Genomic DNA, 24,834 nt, shown 5'->3' on the forward strand with positions numbered 1-24,834 from the left:
GGGAAATAAATTTATTTGGCACATTGCAACGCGGTGAGAGGAACTAAGAGATCAACGACCCCCTCCCTTGTGGCGCCCAGCGCTGTAGTACTGCCTCCTGCCATCAGGGGGCGGGCCAGCGCGGGTATCGCTGAGCCGAACGAGCAAGGAGACAGGCGGGGCTTAATGGATTGTGGGTGGCGACAGCCGGGCCGCTCGGAGCGTCGCCATGGAGACGGGCCCCGCGGCCTGAGGTCCTCGGAGCCTTTGGTCCCTTCGGGCCCATCGTGAAGTGGGCGCCCTCCGGTGCCCTCCCGTTCCCGGGCATGAGGCGGGTGCGTGGCCGCTCGGAACTGCCGCTGAGCTGGGGGGATGGTGAGGAGAAGGCCTGGGGCAGCGCGCGGGGAACTATATGCAGTTGTTTGTGGGAAAGGGGGCTTTGCATAATCAGCCAAAGGGAGGCCCCCCTCCCCATAAACACGAGCGCCCTGGATCTCTATGGGGATGCATATGATGTTGGGCTGGGTGGGTGCCTGTGGAACTGTGCCTTACCAGGCTTTCTGAGTAACCGTGTGTGTGTGGGTGGGTGGGGGGGGGGCAGTTTAAGTCAAACACAAATATGGGGGGAAGGGTTTGTCTGCTTATACTTTTTAGAATTCCAGCTTATACTTTTTAGAATTCCAGCAGTTTAAAATATGCATATCACTGTTTCTCTCGACCCAAGGAAAAGTAACTGCACAGATGTAACTTGCAAGGGTGTTTTTTTCTTGTAAGCTTCTTTGTTTGTTTCCCCACTAGAGAAAAAAAGCACAGGAAAAAACTCTATTTATTTACTTTATAGTCCATTCTTTTTTTGCCTAGGCTCAAGGTGGATTGCAAAATTGCAAAACAGTGCAATTGAGGCAGTTTAAGAGAGGCAAGTGGTGTCATAATATTGAATCCCAAAGGTAAAAATTCAGAGCATTAAAATGCTGTAAGATGTGGTGTATAAAAACTGGATTACAGGATTTAGAAAGCAGTATCGTAAATGATAAATAAAGCAATGTAACAGTGAGCAGTCATCTTTACAATCAATAAAAACAATACCGAAAATAATAGAAACAAGCCAGCGCCCGAAGTTAGAGAGATGAGAACACTTTTTCATTGTACCCATGCAGTTCTTTTTCTGCCTCTGAACTGCCTCTAGTGTAAGCTTTATATTTAAATAAATGATTGTTTATAATTGATGTCTGATTAGCAACAGAATTATGCTAGATGTTCTGTTGATCCTTAACGTGACTTCATCTCTGCACTGGGCAGTTTGCAGTCTGCTTTATGCAAGGGAGCAAATTATCCTGAAATTGACAAGCTAGAAAACGGCAGAGACTGGGCATAAATTTTCCTTGCGCTTATTAGTGCCAGAATTGCATTAGGTGCTCTACAGCTGTTGGCTCCTGAACCACAACTAACTTACACCAACATTACCACCATTATTTTTTCTTTTCAAAAGTGATGCTGGAAATATCACATAAAGATGGGGAATAGACAAATGAGTCTGATAAAAGAAGACAATTTGCAACTAGAGAAAAGGAGAGGTCCTGGCCCATGGTTAAACAAACTAACAACAACAACAACCCTTATTAGGCATATAAAATAAAGTCTGATACATTATCAAAAAAATTGTAATGTACAGAGCGAGAATATAATCGAGACAAAAACAGAAGAACTGTATCTAACATTAGATGTTATTTACAGAGTTCCATCACTTGTAAGAGAAAATTGGCTGTTTTTTCCAAGAGTACAACATCTGAGTTATTTAACAGGAGCCTCCTGTGGGTGGAACCAAGGTTCGGGAGTCACTTGCTAGGATTTCCATCTCAAGACTAGAGCTGTAAGGAGAGAAATTTCTGATACCCACATATCTCGGGGAATCAAGTATAATATGGGCAAGAGTCTCCACTTGATTCTTAAATCCGATCCTGGAGAAGAATAGAGAAATAGCGACCCCTTGAAATGGCAGATGGTAAAGTATTACATCTGGCCCTTGTAATCCATCTCTGTTGGGGTTCAGTTGTTAAAAAAATTAAAAGTGGATCTCATGTTAAGTGAAGGTCCTAGGACTGAAAGAAGTAAAAACAACAGTCCATGACAGTACGTAGAAGGGATTCTGTCTGTGTCCTGATAGCTTACAATTGGCTATCCAGACAGGGCTTGGCCCAGCAACTGACAGATTAAGAATGGGGCTGGAAAAGGGGAGAGAGGAAATAGCTCATGTTTCTAATTAGTTCCAGAATTGTGTTAGGTGCTCATCAGAACATATGAACGGCTCCACCCTTGTCCAGACAGCTTTAGATCTATGTTACATGGACCAGGGAATGACAAGTGAATCGTAAGTCTGGGGAAACAGAGGGTACAAGGAATCGCTTGCTTGGTTGGGGACAGTCCTTGTTCATTCTCAGTTCAGAGTGGGATGTGTCCCTTTTGAGGTTCTTTTTCTGAGAGAAGGCAAAAGCCCTCTTTAAAAAGTTGGTTAAGACTGCGTTCCTGTGAACGTTCAGTGAGGAGTAATCTCAACAGGAATGATAATAAAACATGCTAATGTGGAAGCAACCTACCCCTAAGGGCTGTTGTTAGCAGCTGTACTACAAGATTGATTATGTTTCATGGGCTATAGTTATGGTGTTCTAGGAAACACATATTTGTGCTTTCCTTCTGGCACTTAGACAGGAGTAGATTCATCCAAAAATCCTCAAGGTTGCATAAATCAGAGCAAACAGCACTTGTAGAAAAGTCCCGACTTTGCCAACTTCTGTATGTTTATTATCATATAGATTTATGTCCTTTGGGTTAATGCCAGTTAGGGAAAGATGGCAGTTCAGCTTGACAGGACTGCAGAGCGTGGTGAAATCTGGAAATGTAACATCTCCATGACTTATGCTTTCTTTCTACTTGATTAGCTTTTTCCAAAATCCTTTTGTGAAGCATTTTGACAGTTGAGATTTAGGAACTGATGCTATTTTCCTTTTTTTAGTAGCTTTGTGAATAACTGTAGATGTCTCACACCTTTGTATGATGCAGAGGCAGCTTCTTCTCTGGAAGGTTTCTCAATTTCCGCTTCCCAAATATCTCTTGGCTTGGTGCTCAAATCCTGTCATCCACCTGAATTTTAAAGTTTGTGGGGGGAAAGGCTAGTTTGTACAGAAAGGCTAATCACTGGATGAATGCTAGCCAGCATTCTTTTGTGGGAACGATCCTAATTTAAGCAACAGAATATTACTTACAGGGTTTGTTTTGTTAATTTTTAAAAGTTTCCTGTTTTCCTGTGCATAAGTCTTACTTACTGTGGTAACCTTCTGGGCAGTACTACTTTACATTCTAGGTTAGAGGTTCATGTGTTTTAGTGTACCTCCATTAAAAAAAACCCTCTTCACATAGGAAAAAATGTTTCCAGGAGAAGTAGTAGAGCTTTCCTTCACATATTTATTTTGTGTGTAGAGCTAACATTCAGAGGATCATTCCGTGTAAGACTCACCTGCAGTCTGAAGTGGTGTAGCCAAGATAGGAGATAAATTTGTAGTGCCCAGAGCCACATAAGACTCCCGGACATTGATTATCTCTGGGCTCCCACATCACCCAAGCACAATCCAAGCCTCGTAATTTACATGAGAGTCCCGTAATTTACACGAGAGTCCCTGGGATAGCCAGAGCCCCTGGTATTTTGCCCCTCACCCTTGTTCCCCCCTCTCAGTGTTCCCAGCGTAGGTGTCAAACTCGCGACCCTCCAGATGTTATGACTACTGGCAGGTGATGATGAGAACTGTAGTCCATAACATCTGGAGGGCCGCGAGTTTGATACCTGTGCCAGAAAGCATTGGCAACCTTTTGTGAACAGCTGGGCTGCAATTCCTTCGCTCCTTTGCACGTTACATAATTCACAACATCCCCAAAATTCCTAGTCATGGATTACAATAACCTGGGATAGACTCAAGAGACTAGTAACCAGTGCAAACAAAAGTCCACATTGCCAGGTTGCCTGTGTTTTGATATCATAGCAAACGCATTGCCTGCAATGCGCCATTCATTCCATCGTGCCTACCTTCGGTGGTAGAGATAAAACAGGTGAAAGATCTAGGGTAATAGTCCATTTTTTTAAAGCAACAAATTTAGATTGCAAAGTAATATATGTGGAAGGTAAGCCTATCATTCTATTTTTAAAGCCCCATGTTGCTTTTGGAATGATTTAATCCCTCTCATTTACTTTGGCTTCGTTTTATTTACAGAAAAAAGGGCTGCGGGTGTAATGAGAATGTGTTAAGAGCTGCATGATTGACCTAAGGAGGCCTGCACTGTGAAACGGAGGCAAACACCTTGAGGCTGGGGTAAGGGCAGCTATCTTGAAATTAAATGAAACTTCTCTATTTGTCAAACAGCCATAAGCTCACAAACAGCCTGCCAGTTTGTTCCTGGAGGGGTCCATTGGGTGTAGGTTGGGAATTGTGTTCAGAAGGGTGTTGTGTAAAAATTTCTTATTGATTATTTATTGGGTGTGTGTGTGTGTGTGTGTGTGTGATCCAGGTTAGACAGTGGAAGAAACCTGTGTTGTAGAGTGGTAAGCTGCAGTACGGCACTCAGAGCTCTGCTCATGATCTTGACAGAAGTCTGTTTCAGGTAGCTGAAGGCTGACTCAGCCTTCTATCCTTCTGAGGCTGGTAAAATGAATACCCAGCTTGCTGAGGGTAAAACGTAGACCAGAGGAGTCCAACTCTGCCAGAGTTGGACACCTCTGGTGTAGGCGATTTGGGGAAGGCAATGGCAAACCACCCTGTAAACATAGTCTGCCTGGTAAATATCAGGCTGTGGCATCACCACATGGGTCAATAATGACCTGGTGCTTGCCCAGGGAACTACCTTTACAGTCAGATGGAGTCTTAGATGAGATGTTGTTATGCATCTCATTAAAAGCACACTGTAGACATGTGCAGCTTCAATTTGCATTGGGGCACGTGGGGGAGAAGGAGGATGTCTTGCTATTGGTAACTTGGATCCTTGCTTTGTTGGCATTTTAAAGGAGAAAAAACGTGTTCTTAATAACGTGTCTTTTCCCCCTTTTAAATGCTAATAGCAGAGTGGGGCAATTTAGAGAGAAAAAACTCAGTGTGCCTTGAAGGATTAAACCGTCTCTCTCTTCCCCACATCAGTTTGAGGCAAACTCAAGATTACTTGTGGCTGAAATGTGCACCTGATGAACAGAGCCAGACCTGTATCCATCTGATCTGCTGCCCCCCTGAATGACTGACCCAAGGTCACATATAAACTCAAATGTGTAATGGAGATTTGAACTCGGGTCTCAGTAGCCCTAGTCCAGCATCAAACGGCTACAACATATCGAGAGGTTTTTATTTCTTGCGAAAAAGTCAGTATGAGAGCTCTTGCCACTACTAAATCATGTCTTTCAGGGGTTCTTTCATTCCAAACATCTTCACAGTTACTCTCCTTTTCAGGCAAGGGCTGTTTTCTTTTTCGACTTGCTGTAGATGAACATCTGCAATAAACCACCTAACAAGACAGCTCCAGAGAAGACGAATGATGAAGCAGCTTCTGAGCTCCAATCCCAGCATACCCGAAGAAACGGTTGGAGCTGGCCTCCCCATCCATTCCAGTTTATTGCCTGGCTGCTCTACCTCTTCTTTGCCTTGGTTGGCTTTGGCATCCTTGTGCCACTCCTTCCTGTTCACTGGGTTCCTGCTGGGTATATTGTATCCTTTCAGACTGATGCAATAGCACATGGCAAAAAATCCAAACTTCACATACACGCTACAGGGGTCAGTGCTATCAGTCACAGACCAGGAAAGGGATTTAGGTGTCTTAGTTGATAGTTCCATGGGAATGTCAACTCAATGCATGGCAGCTGTGAAAAAGGCAAACTCTATGCTGGGGATCATTAGAAAAGGAATTGATAATAAAACTGCAAAGATTTGTGCGTCTCTTATATAAAGTAGTGGTCACGACCGCGACTGGGAGTACTCAGTCCAGTTCTGGTCGCCGCATCTCCAAAAAGGATATTGAGGGAGATAGAAAAAATGCAGAGAAGGGCAACAAGGATGATTGAGGGACTGGAGCACCTTCCCTATGAGGAGAGGCTGCAGCGTTTGGGACTCTTTAGTTTGGAGAGGAGGCGGCTGAGGGGGGATATGATTGAAGTCTACAAAATTATGCATGGGGTAGAAAATGGGTTGGACAGAGAATTTTTCTCTCTTTCTCACAATACTAGAACCAGGGGGCATTCATTGAAAATGCTGGGGGGAAGAATTAGGACTAATAAAAGGAAACACTTCTTCACGCAACGTGTGATTGGTGTTTGGAATATGCTGCCACAGGAGGTGATGATGGCCACTAACCTGGATAGCTTTAAAAGGGGCTTGGACAGATTTATGGAGGAGAAGTCGATTTACGGCTACCAATCTTGATCCTCTTTGATCTGAGATTGCAAATGCCTTAACAGACCAGGTGCAAATGCCTTAACAGACGCAACAGGCGCAGAAGGCCATTGCGTTCACATCCTACATGTGAGCTCCCAAAGGCACCTGGTGGGCCACTGTGAGTAGCAGAGAGCTGGACTAGATGGACTTTGGTCTGATCCAGCTGGCTTGTTCTTATGTTCTTATGTTCTTAAGTTCTGATTCAGGTGCCTTGAGTTAATTGTGATGCCTTTGGCGAAATTTAGAAGTGGTGTTATTGGCCAAAGTCAGTGATTGCTCCTGTTGTGTCTTTGGTTGTCCTTGCTCTTGTCCTGTTGGTTGGATGGTTGCTTTTGAGAAATCCATCTCAGCCTTCACATTAGGTGTTTCAGAAGGATGGCATGTTACTCTGTAGTAAAACAGCTAGATTCGAGCTCACTTGCTCCTTAGAGACCAACAAGGTTTAGAGGCTGTAAGCTTTTGAGGGTCAACGGGAGCTTCAACTCTCAAAAACGTATTCTCCAAAAATCTTGTTAATCTAAAAGGTGCTACTGGAATCTAGAAACCAGAAGAGACCACAAAGGTCATCCAGTCCAACCACCTGCACAATGCAGGGAATTCACAGCTCCCCCCCCCCCCCTTTATGCCCAGAGGAACGCAAAAATCCTCCAGGATCCTTTGTCCTAGCTTTTCCTTAGGTGCGTTGCTCATTAGAAAGAGTAAAACTTTTTTTTAAATGTAAAAATATTTTGTACGCCACGTGCATCTGATAATATGAGGTCTGATCCATGAAAGCTTCTGGTGGAATGAACTGAGTCTTCCCGAGACAATCCTTGACCAAGTCCATTTCAGTGTCCTGGAGTATTTTTTCTCTGCCATCTAATAGTTCACCTTACAGCAGTTTCCATCGACCCAGCGGATGACAGCGTGCGTGAAAAGAATTACCGGGGGGCCCTTGCCACGTTCAACCGTAGCCAACATGCCCATGTCATTGAGAACCGCCACTGTCACATTTGCGATGTGAACGTGTAAGTATGAGTCAACCTTGCTCTTCCTCATGTCTAAGTTGAGTCCACTATGTTTGAATTCTCTTGTGGATAGTGAGAACGTCAGATGAAGCATGTAAGAACCTTTGTAGTTTTGGATTGATACCTGCCCTTCCTTTGCCCTCTCCTTGAGAAGATGTTTTTGTATTTAAAATGTTTATAGCCTGCCTCGCCTCCTTTTCCTAACAAAGCAAAAACTAGTTGCAAAGACACACACACAGAGATTTGTAATGTTCCATTGACAAAATAAAAGCAACACAGAAAAACACACAATGCAAAAACAATACAGAGGATTAAAACTGACAGATCTACAGAAAAAGGATGTCCTCCATCCACTGCCCTCTGGAATTAAACCACCTTAGGTGACTTCATGAATGCTGTGAATGATGGTGCCCTCCATACCTGCTCTGGTAATCCATACAGAGGTCAAGACCTACTTTAGAAAGAGCCCATAATCTGAGGGGGCCCCAAGTCTTTTTGAGTCTGTGGGTGTCTTAGGAACTTTGATAAAAAATGGTGGAAACAGTCACAAAATGAAAAAGGCAAACTCTATGCTGGGGATCATTAGGAAAGGAATTGATAATAAAACTGCAAAGATTGTCATGCCCTTATATAAAGCAGTGGTATGACTGCGACTTAGAGTATCAGGTCCAGTTCTGGTTTTCAGATTCTCCAAAAAGGATATTGAGGAGATAGAAAAAGTGCAGAGAAGGGCAACAAGGATGATTGAGGGACTGGAGCACCTTCCCTATGAGGAGAGGCTGCAGCGTTTGGGACTCCTTAGTTTGGAGAGGAGGTGGCATAGGGGGGATATGATTGAAGTCTATAAAATTATGCATGGGGTAGAAAATGTTGGAAGCCTGAGAGAAATTTTTCTCTCTTTCTCACAATACTAGAACCAGGGGGCATTCATTGAAAATGCTGGGGGAAAGAATTAGGACTAATGAAAGGAAAACACCCTTCAAAGAACGTGTGATTAGTAAGTTTGGAATATGCTACACAGGAGGTGGTGTGATGGCCATCAACCTGGATAGCTTGCAAAGGGGCTTGGACAGATTTATGGATATAGGTCAATTTATGGCTACCAATCTTAGATCCTCTTTGATCTGAGATTGCAAATGCCTTAACAGACCAGGTGATCGGGAGCAACAGCCGCAGAAGGCCATTGCGTTCACATCCTACATGTGAGCTCCCAAAGGCACCTGGTGGGCCACTGCGAGTAGCAGAGAGCTAAACTAGATGGACTTTGGTCTGATCCAGCTGGCTTGTTCTTATGTTCTTATGTTCTTAAAATGGTGGAACCGGATACACAGAGGAAGCCCAAATACCAGGGAAAAGAGGGGTAATTGAAAAAATATATACTGAGAGGAGTGTGAAAATAACTTAGTTTCTCACTTTGCTCAGTGGCGTGAGAGGAATGGGATAGGGGCAACCAGTCATGAGTACACTTGGGTGTGTTAGTTCCCCACCCTCCAATTGTATTATATCATCTGGCAGGTCAACTTTGTCTCCAGATAATTTGCCTTGTCAGCTCTTACCTCCTCCTTCCTTTCTTCCTATTAGGAGCTCCAGATCAAAGCATTGTGGAACCTGCAACAAGTGTGTGAGTGGATTTGACCACCACTGCATGTGGCTCAACAACTGTGTGGGAGAGAGGAACTATTGGTACGGGTCTTGCCTTTGGCAGCATTGATCTGTTGCAGTTAAACTACCAAAGGGCAGGTCAGCCATCCCCACCTACACAGCCCAAACACACATCCCTCCCACTTTTTCAAATTATAGCTACAGACCAGGTAATGTGCCAAAGATTGTTATGGAAATCAGCTACGTGCCTTTTAATGTAAGCTCTTACAGGAGAGCCAGTGTGGTGTAGGAGAAGAAGAGGAGGAGGAGTTTGGATTTACATCCCCTGGGCCTCTCAGAACTCTCCCAGCCCACTTGGAGGCAGATAGTGGCAAACTACCTTGAGTGTCTCTTGCCTTGAAAACCTCACAGGGACACCAAAAGTCCGCTGTGACTTGATGGCACTTTCCTCTACCACCACAGCTTAGAACTTCTGGAGCCAGATATCAGGGACTTCCGGTTCCAGTGCTTACTATGAAACCCGGCTCTAGACAACAAGTCACGCAGTTGTCCATCTTGCTCTCTTATCTCTTGCTAATGAGCACTGAGGCCCCTTCCGCACATGCAGAATAATGCACATGCAATCCACTTTCACAATTGTTTTGAGAGTGGATTTTGCTATTCCGCACAGTAAAATCCAGCTTGAAAGTTCATTATCCTACATGTGTGGAAGGGGCCCAAATGTTGCATTTGCATTGGCGTAAGTTATGCCTGTTTTTGGCAAGGAGGCCACATGTCAAATCCAAAACATGGATGTTTCCAATACTACCCACGTGCTGCAGTACCTGTGAAGCACTCTTGTGATTTGGGGATAGTTTTCCTTTGATCTCCTGAGCCCTGTCAGCTGTGTGACCCTAGACAGGTCAGGCTAGAAATGTGATGCCATTCTGCATTCTGGCTCTTTTGCTGACCGTTTTTCTTCTTCCTTGCCAGGCTCTTTCTAAACAGCGTGATATCGGCCATCCTGGGCCTTCTCCTCATCCTGCCGATTGCTTTCTACGTCTTTGTGGAGTTTTTCCTTAACCCCATGAAGTTGCGCACCAACCAGCACTTTGAAGGTATCACCCCACACTCTTCATGTGGATTGTCTCATCATATCAGAGACTGTCCTTGGGGCTCTCTCAAGGAGCTCTTCCGTATACAAGTATTCTAACAATTGTGCAAAATAAATCAGGACTGTCATGACACCTTAGGGCAGAGGTATCCAATTGGCCATGCCAGCAGGGGCTGATGGGAATTGTTGTCCATGAACACCTGAAGCGCCAGAGTTGGACACCCCTGCCTTAGGGACTAGCAGAATTTATTTCAGTATAAAGCTTTGAGTCAGAGGTTGAGTAGGAATAATTGATGTTAGTTTCTAAGTTGTTACTGGGTTCCTCTTTTATTTTGCTGCCCTAGACCCGTGGTGGCGAACCTTTGGCACTCCAGATGTTATGGACTACAATTCCCATCAGCCCCTTCCAGCATGGCCAATTGGCCATGCTGGCAGGGACTGATGGGAATTGTAGTCCATAACATCTGGAGTGCCAAAGGTTCGCCACCACTGCCCTAGACTATCACGGCTTACCTATCTGGGATTAGCAATTGTACAGTATCCTTATTCAGCTCAGGAGGGTCTTGATAGAAGTCCTTCTCAATAGTTACCGTTGGAACAGACATGCCCACCCTTTCTGGGAGTGACATCCAGTGATCTGGAAGCTGGCTGCATTTTACTCATTGAGGAAGGACATGCACTTTGCACACGCTCAGAACTGTTTTATTGTTATTTCAAATGTTTTTATATCTGCATATTACCTTGGTTCAAACCCTCCATTTTTCTCTTTCTGAGGTTTAAAGAACCAAACGGATGTGTGGTTTGTGTTCCTTCCTGCTGCTCCCATCGAGACCCAGGCCCCGGCCATTTTGGCGTTGACTGGCATCCTGATCTTTTTGGGGCTGCTGACTCTGTTCCTGCTGGGCCACCTTCTGTTCTTCCATATTTACCTTAGTAGGTATTGCATCCCTATTTGTTCCACAATCCAGCTCTCTACCCCTTGTCTCTCTGATGCAGGCAGATGCACAGTGGCCTGAAAAAAACTGGAGCTGTTTTTTCTCTGTGGAAATGCCTGGTTGCATCATCCTCAACTCCTGCTTCCAAACTTGGTTATATGTCCTTTTCACTTACTTGACTCAGTCTGTCACTTAGAAATAAAGAGGGAAGAAATGTTTTGCTCGGTTTTGCTCCCAGTTTTCTAAAATCTCCATGTGACAGCTTTAACTAGTCAACAAAAGCAATAGCCGGATACCCAATCAAGGGGAGGAGAAATGAACAGCAAGCAGGGCTAGCAGAGACCCCTGTGCTGACTGATTGACTTGTGAGGCAGGAGAAGGAGCCAGTATGGTGTAGTGGTTAAGAGGAGGTGCACTCTAATCTGGAGAACCGGGTTTGATTACCCACTCTGCCACTTGAGCTGCGGAGGCTTCTCTGGTCAACCAGATTAGCTTGTGCACTCCAACACATGCCAGCTGGGTGACCTGGGGCTAGTCACAGTTCTTTGGAGCTCTCTCAACCCCACCCACCTCACAGGGTGTTTGTTGTGGGGGGGTGAGGTGGGGAAGGGAAAGGAGATTGTAAGCCCCTTTGAGTCTCCTTACAGGAGAGAAAGGGGGGATATAAATCCAAACTTCTTTTCTTCTTCTACTTGATGGGGTGGAGGCTGAGACAGCAGGATAAGGTAATGGGGTTTCTCTGTGATCATCAGCTCCTTGATTTGATGCAATAGAATCTGCTGAACAGGAAATCCCAGAGACCAAACGGGAATCAGAGGAGCTCTAGGGCCGTGCTTCTGTGCCCATCATTTCGTGTGGACCAGATTTCACACTGCCTTCCCTTTGAATCAAGGATTGGCTGATGGTTGATATGGCTTTGGAACTTGGATTCTGTATTGTCCAGATGGGCACTGTGCCGATTGGCCTCCTCCACTGAGTATTCAGTAGGATTTGCATTCAGCATTTACCCGAGTTTGTTTGTGTTACATTTTACCCGTGCGTAACCCCCGTCTGAGAACTGCTGGTGGTTTGAGTTCTACCAAAGCAGACTGTATTTTCTTGCCCATCTGCACAGGCACATTTCCCATCCTTCCAGTTCACTGTTCTCTCTTCCTTGCCTCTCTAGTTTGGCACCGAATGACGACCTATGAATACATTGTGCAGCAGCGCCCACCCCGTGAGATGAAGGAGCCTGACAAACAGCTGGAATCCTGCCCTTCTCAAGTGAGGCACATTCAGGTGAGGCCTGTGATTTTGTCTCCCATCCCATATCAGTGGACTGGGGCTTCTTCACCTTTTTCAGATGGACCATCGTGGTGCAGTGGTTAAGAGCAGGTGGACTCTAATCTGGAGAACTGGGTTTTATTCCCCACCCCTCCACCTGAGTGGCGGACTCTTATCTGGTGAACCAGATTTGTTCCCCCCTCCCCCCTACATTCCTGCTGGGTGACCTTGGGCCGGTCACAGCTCTTCAGAACTCTCTCAGCCCCACCTACCTCACAAGGTGTCTGTTGTGGGGAGAGGAAGGGAAAGGAGTTTGTAAGCCCCTTTGAGTCTCCTTACAGAAAAGAAAGGGGAGGTATAAATTCAAACTCCTCTTCTTCTACTACCTATATTGAACCTTTTTATTATTTTGTGCAGTAATGCATTTCATCTGCGCTTGAGCTTTCATGCAGCGTGGTCTGGCTATATTGCAAAACTCTTGTCCTAAGTTAGCATGACTTCACAGTACAAATAAAATAATGAAATCTGTCATCTAGTGCAAAATGTATAGCTTCTGGAAAATCTGGTCCTCAGTGACGATGGCTCTTGAACGTGAGCAGAGGTAGAGAGCTCTTTCTTCTTCATGTGTTTCTTCTTTACTGGCCTTAGTAGAAAAAATTGAGAAGTTCTGCATTGGAAGAAAAAACAGAATCTCAGAAAATAACCCCGACTTGGCACTTTGTCTCCTTGATGTCTTAATCATTTCTTTGCATGTTCTAGGAAATGCAGTTTTATTCAGGAAGTCTTGGATATACCAACCCTGAAGTTCAGGGGGAAGATTCAGGATTAGCCTCAGGGAAAGAGTGAGTAAAGCAAATTAAACAGTATCCATATATTACCTTCCCCATTGGACTGTTGTCATGGATGTAAAAGAACATATCTGCATGAAGTTCCTCTGGGAAGTTGTAGCATTCGTTTGAACTCTGAATGCTTTGGCCAGGAGGAAAGGTCGAATGACACGATCAGTCCCATCAGATCTCAGAAGCTAAGCAGAATTGGTAATTAAAAGGAAGACACCGAGGAAGACTCTGCAGAGGAACACCATGGCAAACCACCTCTGCTTTGCCCTTGCACTGAAAGCCTCTTGCTGGAGTTGCCATAAGTCAGCTGCAACTTGACGGCACTTGACCTGCACAAATACGTTGGCCTTCTAAAATGTAACACTTCTTGCCTGCTGTAGTGGTTAAGGTGTTGGACTAGGACCTGGGAAACCCAGATTCAAATCCCCACTGGCACCCTACCATGTGGGTCTTAATCCAGACTTGTTTATGACTTAGTTCCACCTTTCCATCTATTGTCTTTTGCTTGAGCATTCTAACTCCCACCGTAAGGGGAAATTCTATGTGATTTTCTTCTGCTGAGTGGTTCCACCCACTGAAATCATGAGAACGTGTGTTGGGGCTGTACTGTCAGGAAGGGGACATTCTGGCCACACAGCTTGTTGTCACACAGGAGGTCCAAAAGTATGTGCCAAAACCAACAGTGACAATTTTGTTTCCAGCCTACCAAAGTTCTGCATGCGCAGCGACGGCTCAGACTCCAAGATCATCCTGTCCCCTGAAATTTCAGAGACTCAAGTCGGGATCCCACCGCAGGTGAGTGAGACCATAGCAGTGAATTCTGACCCAGGGTATCATCACGCAGTGCTGTTGCACCCCACCGCCAGGAAATGTTTATCTACTTGTTTATCTACTCCATTGACAGCGTGTCTTTCTTGCTGAGGCTCGAGGTGTATTTTAAAACATTTACGAATGCAATAAAGCATCATAAGACATCCAGTGAACAATGCAAAAGGACTAGGATTACAAAACTACAGTTTATTGCAGCTGGAAAAATCATATTATTTATTACACATACTGTAAACAAGTCACAGAATGGAATTCCAAAGGTGGAAAATAATTCAGAAAGACCAAGATAACGCATGCAGTAAACAGTGCAATGACGGACTGCAGTCCCATTCCCTTTATATAAATGCTCGCCTGAACCGGTCTGTTACACTACAGCCTTATTTCTGTTAGAAAACAAATCCTCTAACATTTCTGCCTTACGCATCCCGCGGGATAATAGACATTTGGGAACCACTCCTCTCTCTTCAGTTGATTCTTCAGTTTGGTAGCTTCCATTGGCCAGATTACTGAGTTAATGCATCAGGCAGCCGGTGAGCAGGATTCTGAGGGCTCTTAAGGCACAGTTGTGCGGAAGTTTCCCAGAGAGGCAGTTAATTGCTCTGTCAGGTTTCTTTTTTTAGAAGGACATTATCTCTGTCCATCTGAGAAAAAGGTTGTAATTGATTTTTTTCTGTTTTGGAGAATGGAGTCATGACTCACTGCAGTTCGATCTTTTGTCACCCCTCAGAGCAGCAGTTCTCAGACTTGTAACAACCAGAGGGACCCTATTTTGATTTTACAATATTCACAGACACCCCCCACATCCTTTCCTCCCACTGTGTGTAAGACAGCTGTTTTGCCTCCCAGCTAAAGGAAAGGGGTTTTCTGTGACTGATTCCTTCTTCTTCCTCTCTGCCACTGCATCTTCTTTGCCCAGGTGAGAGGCACATTGTGTCCTCCTGGGTCTCCCTCATAGCCTTGTTCAAAGCAAGCCGTCCACATCCCACGGAGATTTGCATGAGAGGCTGATGATCCCCTGGTCTTCCGTCTTGGATACTTTTGACTAAGCATTACACCTGTCCACCCTAGCAGGCATTGCCCTAAATCAGAGGAGCCCCACGCTCCCCACCTGTCCAGAAAGGTAGTTGGTCTCTATTCTGTCAAAGTGGTCAGACATCACTTGCAGCCTTCCTGGAATTCCCTTGAAGCCCCCTGCAGGTCTGCAGGTCTTATTTTATGGCTGCCCTAAGGCCGTTTCAGCCTCAAGTGCCCAATCCTTCTCTTTATTAAATGAAAGAACGACCCTCATGGCTCTAACTTGGTGCCGCTTTGTCTGGCTGTGTGATTTCAGAAGAAGAAGAAAAAGAGGAAGAGGCGCAAGGATCTCTCTTCTCTGGCGGAGGAACGGTCCAGGGAGATGGTTGCCCCCTGGTCTTCTCTTCCCGTTTTACAGCAAGGTAAGGTTGCAAGAAAGAGACGTCCCAACTTCCAGCACTCTGGCAAACGTAAGAGTTTCTTTCCAGTCCAGATGGATACAGGGGGGAGCTTGTCCCTTTCCCTCGACTGCAGGATTGTGCAGTCTCTGACGTGAGGCATTCCAAAAGGATACTGTTCTTGTAGACAAGCGTGACCATTGGCTAACCAGAGAGCATCTTCTAGATTTTAGCTGAAAATCTGGTCCCCTTTCTAGGAATGTTATATTCCAGATGCTTCAGAGAAAGCTTTGTTGCATTTTTCCGTAAGAGGAGGGAAGTTAGATACTCTGATGCCTCTCTCTTCCCTTTTTTGTTTGTAGAACTAACAGTCATGGCTGCCCCCTCCTCAGCCTCTTCATCCTCCAGCCTTCATCTACCTATCCCAGCTTTCCCTCCCCAAATGGCCATGCCCAACGGCAGCAGCGGTCCAGTCCAGGCAGCGGGGCCTCCAGCTGATTACCATTCCGAGTCGGCCGAGTCAATGGACGAGATCCCCGTGGCCCAGACCCGCCTGGGAAGCAGTGCCCTGAACGGAGCTTCCAAGAACCACCTGAGTGCTGCTCGGCACCTCCTGTACCCTGCAGCCCCTTCCCAAGGGGGAGGAGAGGAGCACCGGAATGCTGGGCGCAAAGTCAAAAAGAAGAACTGTCCACCATCAGTGCCACCGCAGGAGGACGAGCCAGAACTCTCCTTTAAGGTCCCTGCCGTGTTTGTCAGCACAAGCAGCGGGGAGCTGCCTGTCCCCAACTCCTCCTGGTCTGGTGAATCCTCCGAACCCCCTCACAGAAAATGCTCAAGCAAGCGGCAGGACGACAACCAGGATTTCCATTTATGGGACACGACCACCAGTACAACAGCAGCATAGCCCTCCCCTTTCCCATAACATCCAAGGGGAGAGCAGGGGGTATGAGGTGCTCACTCTCCCAAATATATTTGTGTCCAAGGATTTAAGAACGAGTGATGTATCTTGCTTGCAGGCCTTGGCCTCTCCACGCCTACCCTCTTACTGTTGGGTGGGAGAACGTTCCATCATTTTTCTGGCTCTCTCAGCAGGGTCATGAATGCCTTTAGGAGGACTGCTCAGTGGCCTTCCCTCAAGTGGTATGTATGAGAGAACTGTACAAATAAGGTTTTGGAGTCGAGTCTTGTTGGTGCTCCGACTGTCATCTCCGCTCGACCTTACCAGAAGCTGAATGACACCCTGTGCTTAACCTAATACGTTCGTATGGGGTGCCGGAAGTGTCAGCTACACCACTTCGTTGTGGCTCGGGGTTGAAAGGAGTTCTAATTCTCCATCTCTTTCACCCTGTTCCTAAAGCCCTTCTCCGTTTGTCCGTCTCTCTGCCCCTCTGCGACGAAAAGTGCAAAGTGCATCGCATCTCATGGAACTCTTCTTTCCTTCAGAACGGCTCATTTTCACCTTGCAATGCAGGTGGATTGTTAAAAGCTGGCACCTCCGTTCTCGAAGGTCAGAGCCAATTGCTTTGAGCATCTTCCCTGTTGCCTTTTCTCTTGGTAGCATGAGGCTTCCCGTGTGCAAGATGGATCCGTGCTAAAGGAGGTCCCGAGAGGGGAGACGTCTTGTGCTGATACTAGACTCAGGGTTGCAAATAATGTCCGCTTCCCTCCAGTGGGTCCAGTGTGAAAAAAGACTGCTTTCCCATTCTCCACACAACAATATTCTAAACCCTTGACATCTGTGGAGCTCCCTGGACATCTCTGGGCACAATAAAAACATTTTTTCTATCCTCTTGTACTAAATCTTTTCCTGCCTTCTTTTCCTGCCCCTATCTCTCATGAGGGTAAGGAGCGGTGGGTTATGTGGGAGTTGCCTTTCTAGTTATACTGTGAATTAAGGAATTGTCCAACTGGGTTTATCTGATATCCTTTTCTACCCTGAGAGCCCAGCTAAGTGTCCTATGAGTTTGAGTATGTAGGGCAGTGATGGCGACTTATGGCATGGGTGCCAGAGGTGGCACTCAGAGCCCTCTCTGTGGGCACGCACAAACAGAGTTCATCGTGGAGGGGAAATCGCCCCCCGCCACACACACACACATCTAGGCTGGCCTGGGCCGCTGGGCTAGATTATTAGCATTAAACCTAAGACCTAGTTTTGGGGAAGCAGTGTAGGTAACCCTGTTAAGCGCTGTTAAACCCCACTGATTTTCATGCGAAGAACTAAAGCGCAATCCTTTACCTGGGAGTAAGCTCGGTTGCTGGCAATGGGGCTTGCTTCTGAGTAAACCCTCCTAGGGTCGTGATTCACCTGTTTGAAGAGTTGCATGGTTGCTTCAAAGCAAAGCCAACAACTACCACCAAGCTTATTCCCGAGTAACGCACGCCTCAGAGCCAACCATTTTTTCTAAACTAAAACCTCAGTATTCAGGTTAAAGTGCTGTGTTGGCACTTTGCAATAAATAAGTGGGTTTTGGGTTGCAGTTTGGGCACTCGGTCTCAAAAAGGTTCGCCATCACTGATGTAGGGTCCAGCGGCTGTCCAAGATGCAGAGGCCTCTGGAGATGGGGCGGTATATCAAGTCGAATAAATAAATAAATAAATAGATATAAAACGTTGTTTCCCGCAACTCTTTGAATAGCCTCTAGAGGGCAGAGTCTAAATAGCTGCAAGGCAGAGAGACCTTACTATCTGCTGGGGGCCTGGCTGACTTCAGTGTCATTCCTGAACTCGACTGCTGCAAACCCCTTGTGTTTTTATTTGTGTGTAGTGTCAGCAGCTGTAAAAGACTGCAGATGGAGGCAAGCGGTCCCTTTTGGGACTGGAATAAAACACCATCTCTTGTCCAGTTGTCTTGCATAGGGTGTGGCTAGTTCACGGTATCTTTTTCTGGAACGCAGATTCTTTAGGGCGTTTCCATGGCAAGTCCACAGTTGAGGGGGCTTACTATCAACCTCCCTGGATGTCGTGATTCTCTGTTCTACCCCAAATTTCTGCCATTCCGTTTGGAGGGCTGAGCGCTGTTTCTTATTGCATCCTGTGGGAAGTGGTAGTGCCCATATTGCCTTAGGGCAGGGGCATCTATCCAGCCCTGGCCCTCCAGATGTTTGTGGACTACAATTCCCATCAGCCCCTGCCAGCATTAAGCTGGCAATGGCTGATGGGAATTGTAGTCCACGAACGCCTGGAGGGCCAGAGTTGGATGCCCCTGCTTTAAGGGAAAACCAAGGGCAGGCTGACTTCTGCAGAACAAAGAGGAAACAAGCTCCTCTGCCTTAGGAGACTCCCTAAGGGACAGGAGTTTCCACCTGGCATTGAGGTAAATGAAACTGGCTTGAATCCTGTTAACAGGAGGGGTGCCAAGGAAGTCAAGGTCCGTGTCGCCAGGCCCTCCTCAGCTTGCAGCCCCCCTGCTGCGTGTCCGTTCCTTGATCAGAGTCTACAGTTGCTCTCTGCCAGCCCAGCTGAGCGTCTCGTTTCCTTCCCCCTGCTGCGCGCAGCTGCCAACAGGAATCCTGCAGCTGCCCCCGGGGCCTGTGGGATGCCTGCTGCACAGCTTGCATCAGCTCATTTCTTCAGAGACTCCTGTGGTGTCCCTCATCTCATCTGTGCCCTGCGAGGGCTTCTTTTCCCTCACGGTCCACTTTGTCCAATGTGGGTATGGCAGAAACTCCCAGACTGGCAGCTATTCCTGGTAGTTCCTCACTGGCTGTGAGGGACCAGTTGATCAGAGGCGTATCTAGGGGAAATGTTGCCCGGTACAAAATCTGAGTTTTCTCCCGCCCCTGCCCCCGTATGGGCGGCCACCCTCCCCCACCACGACCAAAAAACTTTTTTTGCACCAGGTCATCTCAAAGTCACTATCACAGGAGTGGTGTGGGGGGCAGTTTTCCGTCCCCCAGTGACTAAATGGCTGCAGCTTGGTGACATTTCACTCCATGTGTCCCCCTGGGCGGTACACCGCAGTTGATCCATAGGTTTTTTCAGAGCCACACCACTCATTTGCATACTTGTAGGTACTCTGTGTGTGTGTGTAACAGATTTCTACAAGGAATTGGCAAATGAATGAATGGAACCTGGCTTGGAGGCATGTTCATCACGTTTGGCTGTTTCTGAGCGAGGGACGTGTGTGTGAACCAGTTGTCTGACACATGGCCACTTGCAAGTGCTCAAGGACAAAGTAGAAGCTCTATGAGAATTTTTAATGGAGAAATTTGCCTGAAAGGTGACTCCTCTGGGTCACAAAGTGATATGCATCTCCTACAGTTCCTGAGCTCAGGCCAAGTCTGGCCAGACAATAAATTTGTGTGGCATACCAAATATTCCTCTGTCCGAATGTTTGAGTGGCAGAATGTTTTATGAAGACGATGCCATGCGATTGTATTGCCTGCAGTGCTGGTCTGATCTCTTAGTCCAGCTTCGTTTAATAGTGGCTCAGGTTTCATAGGGAATTTCCATCGAGAATTTCCGCAATAAAATGTATTTCCTGGGTCGGGCTGCTGACTCCAGAATGTGGCTTGCCAGCACTGAAGGGGGATCATATCAGGAGCTGTCTTACGCCAAATAGGACCGCCGGATCGCCTAGCTCAAGTGTTGCCTCCTCTAACTGGTGGCAGCACTCTGGAAGATAAAGGTCTTTCCCAGCACTTGATACTTGAGATCCTTTTAACTGGAGATGCCGGGAATTCAAGTGGGGACCCCTCTGCATGCAAAGCAGGTGTTCCACAAGGCAACTGTGTGGTGGCCCCTTCCTAGAAGTTTACATTTCATTTGTCTTTCCCACCCACTAGTTCACTTACCTTTATCGGCTTTCTCCCCTCCCTGGCACCATCTGCCCATGAAAACTGTATTCCAGTTGTGTGCTGCTAGCCGCTGGGCCAGGTCAGTGATGCTCTGGGAAACCACAACGACTTGCAGGAGCACCTCCTTTTCCCTTTTATTCACTTCCCCACCCAACTTCTTTCCTTCTCCCTGGAAATCCTCATATCCTCCTCGTTCCCTGCTTCCTTTTTTCCTCCTTCCCACACACAAGCCAACCTTTTATCTGTACCCTATTTTCATCTGTATTTATTAATTCATTAATACCCGATCTTTCTCACTGACGGGGTCACAAAGTTGCTTACATCAATGTCTGTCCTCCGTTTTATCCTCACAACAACTCTTTGAGATCGGTTAGGCCAGTGATGGCGAACCTTTTCGAGACTGAGTGCCCAAATTGCAACCCAAAACCTACTTATTTATCGCAAAGTGCCAATGCGGCAATTTAACCTGAATAACCCCGTCGAGCAGGGGTGAGCTTGCTGTAGCCTCCAGCAAGTCCCACATGCACCGCTCGGCACCTCTGCCTCCCCCCGGGGCAGCAGCCACCTGGAGCACAGGCACCAGGCACGCCAGCCGAGTCCTCCCTGCTCGCTAAGGTGCACGTACATCAAGTTCAGTGGCCCAGGCCAGCCTAGATGTGTGTGTGTGTGAAGATGTGTGTGGCGATTTCCTCCCCACATGACGAACTCTGTGAGCGCGTGCCCACAGAGAGGGCTCTGAGTGCCACATCTGGCACCCGTGCCATAGGTTTGCCACCAGTGGGTTAGGCTGAGTGTGTGGCTGGCCCAGGGTCACCCAATCAGCTTCCGTGGCAGAGTGGGAATTCAAACCTAGGTTTCCCAGATTCCAGTTTTTAATTCCAATCAGTATTTAATACTGAAATTTGTGGGTGGCTGCTGTTGAATAGTAGGAAGCAGCTGGGTCTGGGTGAGTCGTGGAAGTTACGTGGTAGTAAGTAGGCCAGTGGTTGCTGCCAAGTCTGACCACAATGAGTCCTCTCTCAACGGCTAAAATAGCCTTGGAAAGGGTACTCTCTTCTTCCTCTGTCTTTTCCGGACAGATACAAAGGCTTGAATACTGTTGTGGTTGCCTAGCAACAACCACTGATGGCATCTGCTTCTTAAAGCTATAGCTGCTCCTCTCTTCAATTGGGTTTTTAAAAACCATTTTATGTATTTTTGTAGATTCCAGTTGCCTGCAAATCTGGTGCTGTCTGTAGAAAGATCTGTCCTGTCTCCCCATGGCTCCAATCTGCAGATTTAAGTATCCACAGATGGGGCTACATTGACAATTAGATATATTGCCATGCCATACACTATAGCATAGGAAACTGTCCTGTTTTTTTCAGAAAAGCACCTTCCTGAATCATGTATCTTGTAGTATGTAGCATTGCTGTGGTGACCAGGTGCATGTAAACTGCTTAAGCTCCCACTAGACAGCACTGTATATTTTGTAGCAACAGGTATTATTACATCAGGTATGCTACAAGATCCCCATATCCTGCAGTGGGCTGTGCACTAATCAACACTTGTCTCTGATCAGTACAAGGTTGTTATGCTTTGTGCAGCGGACTGAGATCTTCCAGCATTTTTGCTGAACCCATTTTAAGATGCTAAAGTGTTTCTGAGCATGTGCCGGGTGTTGTCTCGCCACGGAATAACTAAAAACAGTCCTTGCATGGCTACAGTTAGGCAGACGGGCTTCAGAGGTTAGTGGGGAAATGACACCATCGCAATGACGACGGCAGCTTGTTTCCCAAATGGAGAAACAAACTCCTGGTGTCCCAGTTTTAATCAGTCCACACTGTGGACTGAACAGACAGGCTCAGTTCTGATCTCCCATACTAGCCACTAGGCCACATCCTAGCTTGGGAGAGATTCGTGTTTAAGTGTCTGGGTGTGTGTGATTGGAGTGGACCCTGTCTCATTACTGAGAACAGAACATGGATGTGCACATGCGTGCTTGCACATTATTAGATCATCGGCATTTTCTTCTCGAGCAGAGAACGATATCCGGCTGCCTCCAGCTCACTTTGCTGATTGATATATCGATCAAAGTGGCGGAGGCTGGCTCCAAGCCCAAGACACTGATGGGAAATCCAATTAGCGGAGTGGTTGGCAGGGCAGTGAAAACCGGCAAGCTCTGCCTTAAAGGCTGTATGTCAGCCAAGGACAGATATAGAAGCTTTCTCCTTGAAAGGGGGCTCGGCTTTGCTGCCCAACTGGGGAGAGAAACTCGAGTTCAAACCTCAGCTCAGCCAAGGGGCTCCTAGATGGCTATTGCCAGTCACTCTTCCCTCTCTGCTTAACCTACCTTGCAGGGTTGTTTTGAGGATAAAGTGGAAGAAGAATGGTGGGAAGGTCAGAGAAAAACTGGATAAATGCCAAATGGGGAATACGGGGCCTTTGTCTATCACTGGGAGGGTGGCAGGATTGGTATTGTGGGCCTCTTGATTATGGAACCATTGCAGTCAGGTGGCAAACGTATATGTGTAAGCAATCACCTTTAACAGGCAGGTAGAGAAAAGCAACCATAACATGCTCCCTTAATGCTGTTCAGGGAGAAAAATTGAACAACCGGTTCTGGTGGTGGGATTCAAATAATTTAACAACTGTTTGTTTACAAGCACCATTTTAACAACCGGTTCTGCTGAAGTGATGCGAACCGGCTGAATCCCACCACTGACTATGACCATCACTAAGATGTTTGGGCCTCTTTGCAGATTTGTCACAAACACACATGAAGCTACCTTATTCGGAATCAGATCGTTGGTCAATTACAGCTGGTATTGTTTGAACCATAGGTGTCAAACTCGTGGTCCTCCAGATGTTATGATGCTAGCAGGGGATGCTGGGAACTGTAGTCCATAACATCTGGAGGGCCGCAAGTTTGACACCTATTCTGACTGGCAGTAGCTCTCCAGGGTTTCTGGCAGAGGTCTTTCTCATCACATACTGCCTGGTCCTGTTAACTGGAGAGGTTGGGAATTGAACTTGGGACTTTCTGGGTGCCAAAAAGTAGCTCTTCCCCACTGAGCCACAGTACTTCATGCACACGTGCAGAGGGCAGAATGGAAGGACTGGACATCCCTTGGACTTTTGTATTCAAAAGCAAGTACTCGTGGTTTTATCGATACATTTGGAAACATAGGCAATGGCTAATTCTGGGCTTGGAAAGTAAACTTGGTTTGAGCAGTTTTGGGGCATGCATGTCCCCCCGCCCTTCTTAGCTACAAATTTCAAAACAGTTTGAAATTGTTAAAAAGCAACGCAAAGTGAAATACATGCAGTTCTAGGCCTGTTTGCAGCTCAGGTCATTGAGATCCGGTTTATTTATTCATTTATGTCCCACTTTTCGTCCAGTTTATCTTTACAATAACCCTGTGAGGTAGGCTAGGGCTGTGAGAGGAACTGCCTCGAGGTCAACCTATGGGCTTCCATGACTGAGGGGGATTTGAACCTGGGTCTCCCAGAGTCCAGTCTTACCCTCTAACCACTGTACCACACTGCCTCTCAAGCCAGTTTCCCTCTCCCAGGATATCTGTCGCCTTGTCAAACTTCCAGCATGCAGGGCTGATCAGCACAGGCGAGTTCATCTGAGGGTCGGAGAGCCACGCTGGGAAGCGAGGGGATACCGAGGGAGCTTCTTGCTCCAGGTCTGCCCTGGGCCCGCCTCCCTTCCGGGTGAGGCTTGCCGGTGCTACCTCTGAGCCCGAGGGACGATGCTGCTGGTGCCGGGCTAGGGGAGGCTTGGCTCGGTCCTGCCCCTGTTGCTAGCTGCACAGGGCCTGGCTGCCGTGGAGACGGTTTTGCTTTCACTACAGCTGAAAACATTGCTCTCCTTCCTCTGTTGTGCAGCCTGTTTGTTCTGTTCTTGGCATCCTCTTCATTCCGAGGGAAACAATACAGCATGTGGAAGGCAGTGACGGGTCGGGCCGTCCATTGACCTTCCTCCCCGCTTCTTTTCCCACCCCCGGCCTAATGCCTGCTCTCCCCCCCGCCCCTCCAAACAGGGTGGATGAGAAAGCAGCACCAGGGATAAATGCTTTGATCTCGTCTGTTGCCTGACACCATGGAGATGACTTAGGTGGAGGCCAAACAGACATTCCCAGCCCGCCATTCTTTCGGTCTCCAGTATGATCCTCCGGATTCCTAATGGTACATGTCATCAGTGACCTCCTGTGCTCCCATAACAGCTTCTTTCGAGGCCTGGCAGGAAGCTGGGGTGCCGTTTGGGGTGGCACAGTTTTTACCGGCAGTGGAAGAAGCAAAGCCAACGTGATGCAGAGCAGAACGACATGAATAGAATCGTAGAGTTGAAAGAGACCCCAAGGGCCATCAAGTCCAACCCCCTGCCATGCAGGAACACATAATTCGAATCCCGTCACACCTTAGAGACCAACAAACATTTCTAGGGAATAAGCTTATGAGAGTCAAAACTCCCATTGTTGAAGTTCTGACACTACAGACTAAAATGGGTGCCGACCTGACAGTATGAGGAGGAGCAGCCTGTGGGGCAGCGAAAGGGTTTTTCCTCCCTAGCCAAGGGCTTCTACCCTCAAAGTTCAGATTAACCTCATGAGCTGGGGTGGGGGGGGGGT

General features: G+C 47.0%; 1 protein-coding gene across 4 annotated transcripts; it reads left to right on the forward strand.

Annotated features, from left to right (window-relative positions):
- Window positions 1-155: 155 nt before the first annotated feature.
- ZDHHC1 (zinc finger DHHC-type containing 1) lies at window positions 156-17,204 on the forward strand. Of its 4 annotated transcripts, none has more exons than XM_048516201.1 (12): window positions 156-354; window positions 4,239-4,337; window positions 5,460-5,714; window positions 7,269-7,444; window positions 9,026-9,127; window positions 10,019-10,143; window positions 10,914-11,072; window positions 12,240-12,352; window positions 13,097-13,179; window positions 13,878-13,971; window positions 15,335-15,440; window positions 15,779-17,204. In XM_048516201.1, the coding sequence occupies exons 3-12, from the start codon at window positions 5,493-5,495 to the stop codon at window positions 16,321-16,323; spliced, it is 1,725 nt and encodes a 574-aa protein (XP_048372158.1). In that variant the 5' UTR covers window positions 156-354; window positions 4,239-4,337; window positions 5,460-5,492; the 3' UTR covers window positions 16,324-17,204. The 4 variants fall into 4 exon arrangements, with proteins under 4 accessions (XP_048372158.1, XP_048372159.1, XP_048372155.1 ...); XM_048516202.1 differs by having other exon boundaries at window positions 156-314; XM_048516198.1 differs by having other exon boundaries at window positions 157-354; window positions 5,493-5,714.
- The last annotated feature ends 7,630 nt before the right edge of the window (window positions 17,205-24,834 follow it).

This window comes from Sphaerodactylus townsendi, linkage group LG14 (genome assembly GCF_021028975.2).
Source record: "Sphaerodactylus townsendi isolate TG3544 linkage group LG14, MPM_Stown_v2.3, whole genome shotgun sequence".
NCBI lineage: Eukaryota > Metazoa > Chordata > Lepidosauria > Squamata > Sphaerodactylidae > Sphaerodactylus > Sphaerodactylus townsendi.

Excerpts from the sequence above, each read along its gene's own strand:
- ZDHHC1 (XM_048516201.1), top strand. The coding sequence starts at position 5,493 with ATGAACATCTGCAATAAACCACCTAACAAGACAGCTCCAGAGAAGACG. Across the intron at positions 13,180-13,877 it reads GGATTAGCCTCAGGGAAAGA|CCTACCAAAGTTCTGCATGC; the intron begins GTGAGTAAAGCA and ends TTTTGTTTCCAG. Across the intron at positions 15,441-15,778 it reads TCTTCCCGTTTTACAGCAAG|AACTAACAGTCATGGCTGCC; the intron begins GTAAGGTTGCAA and ends TTTTGTTTGTAG.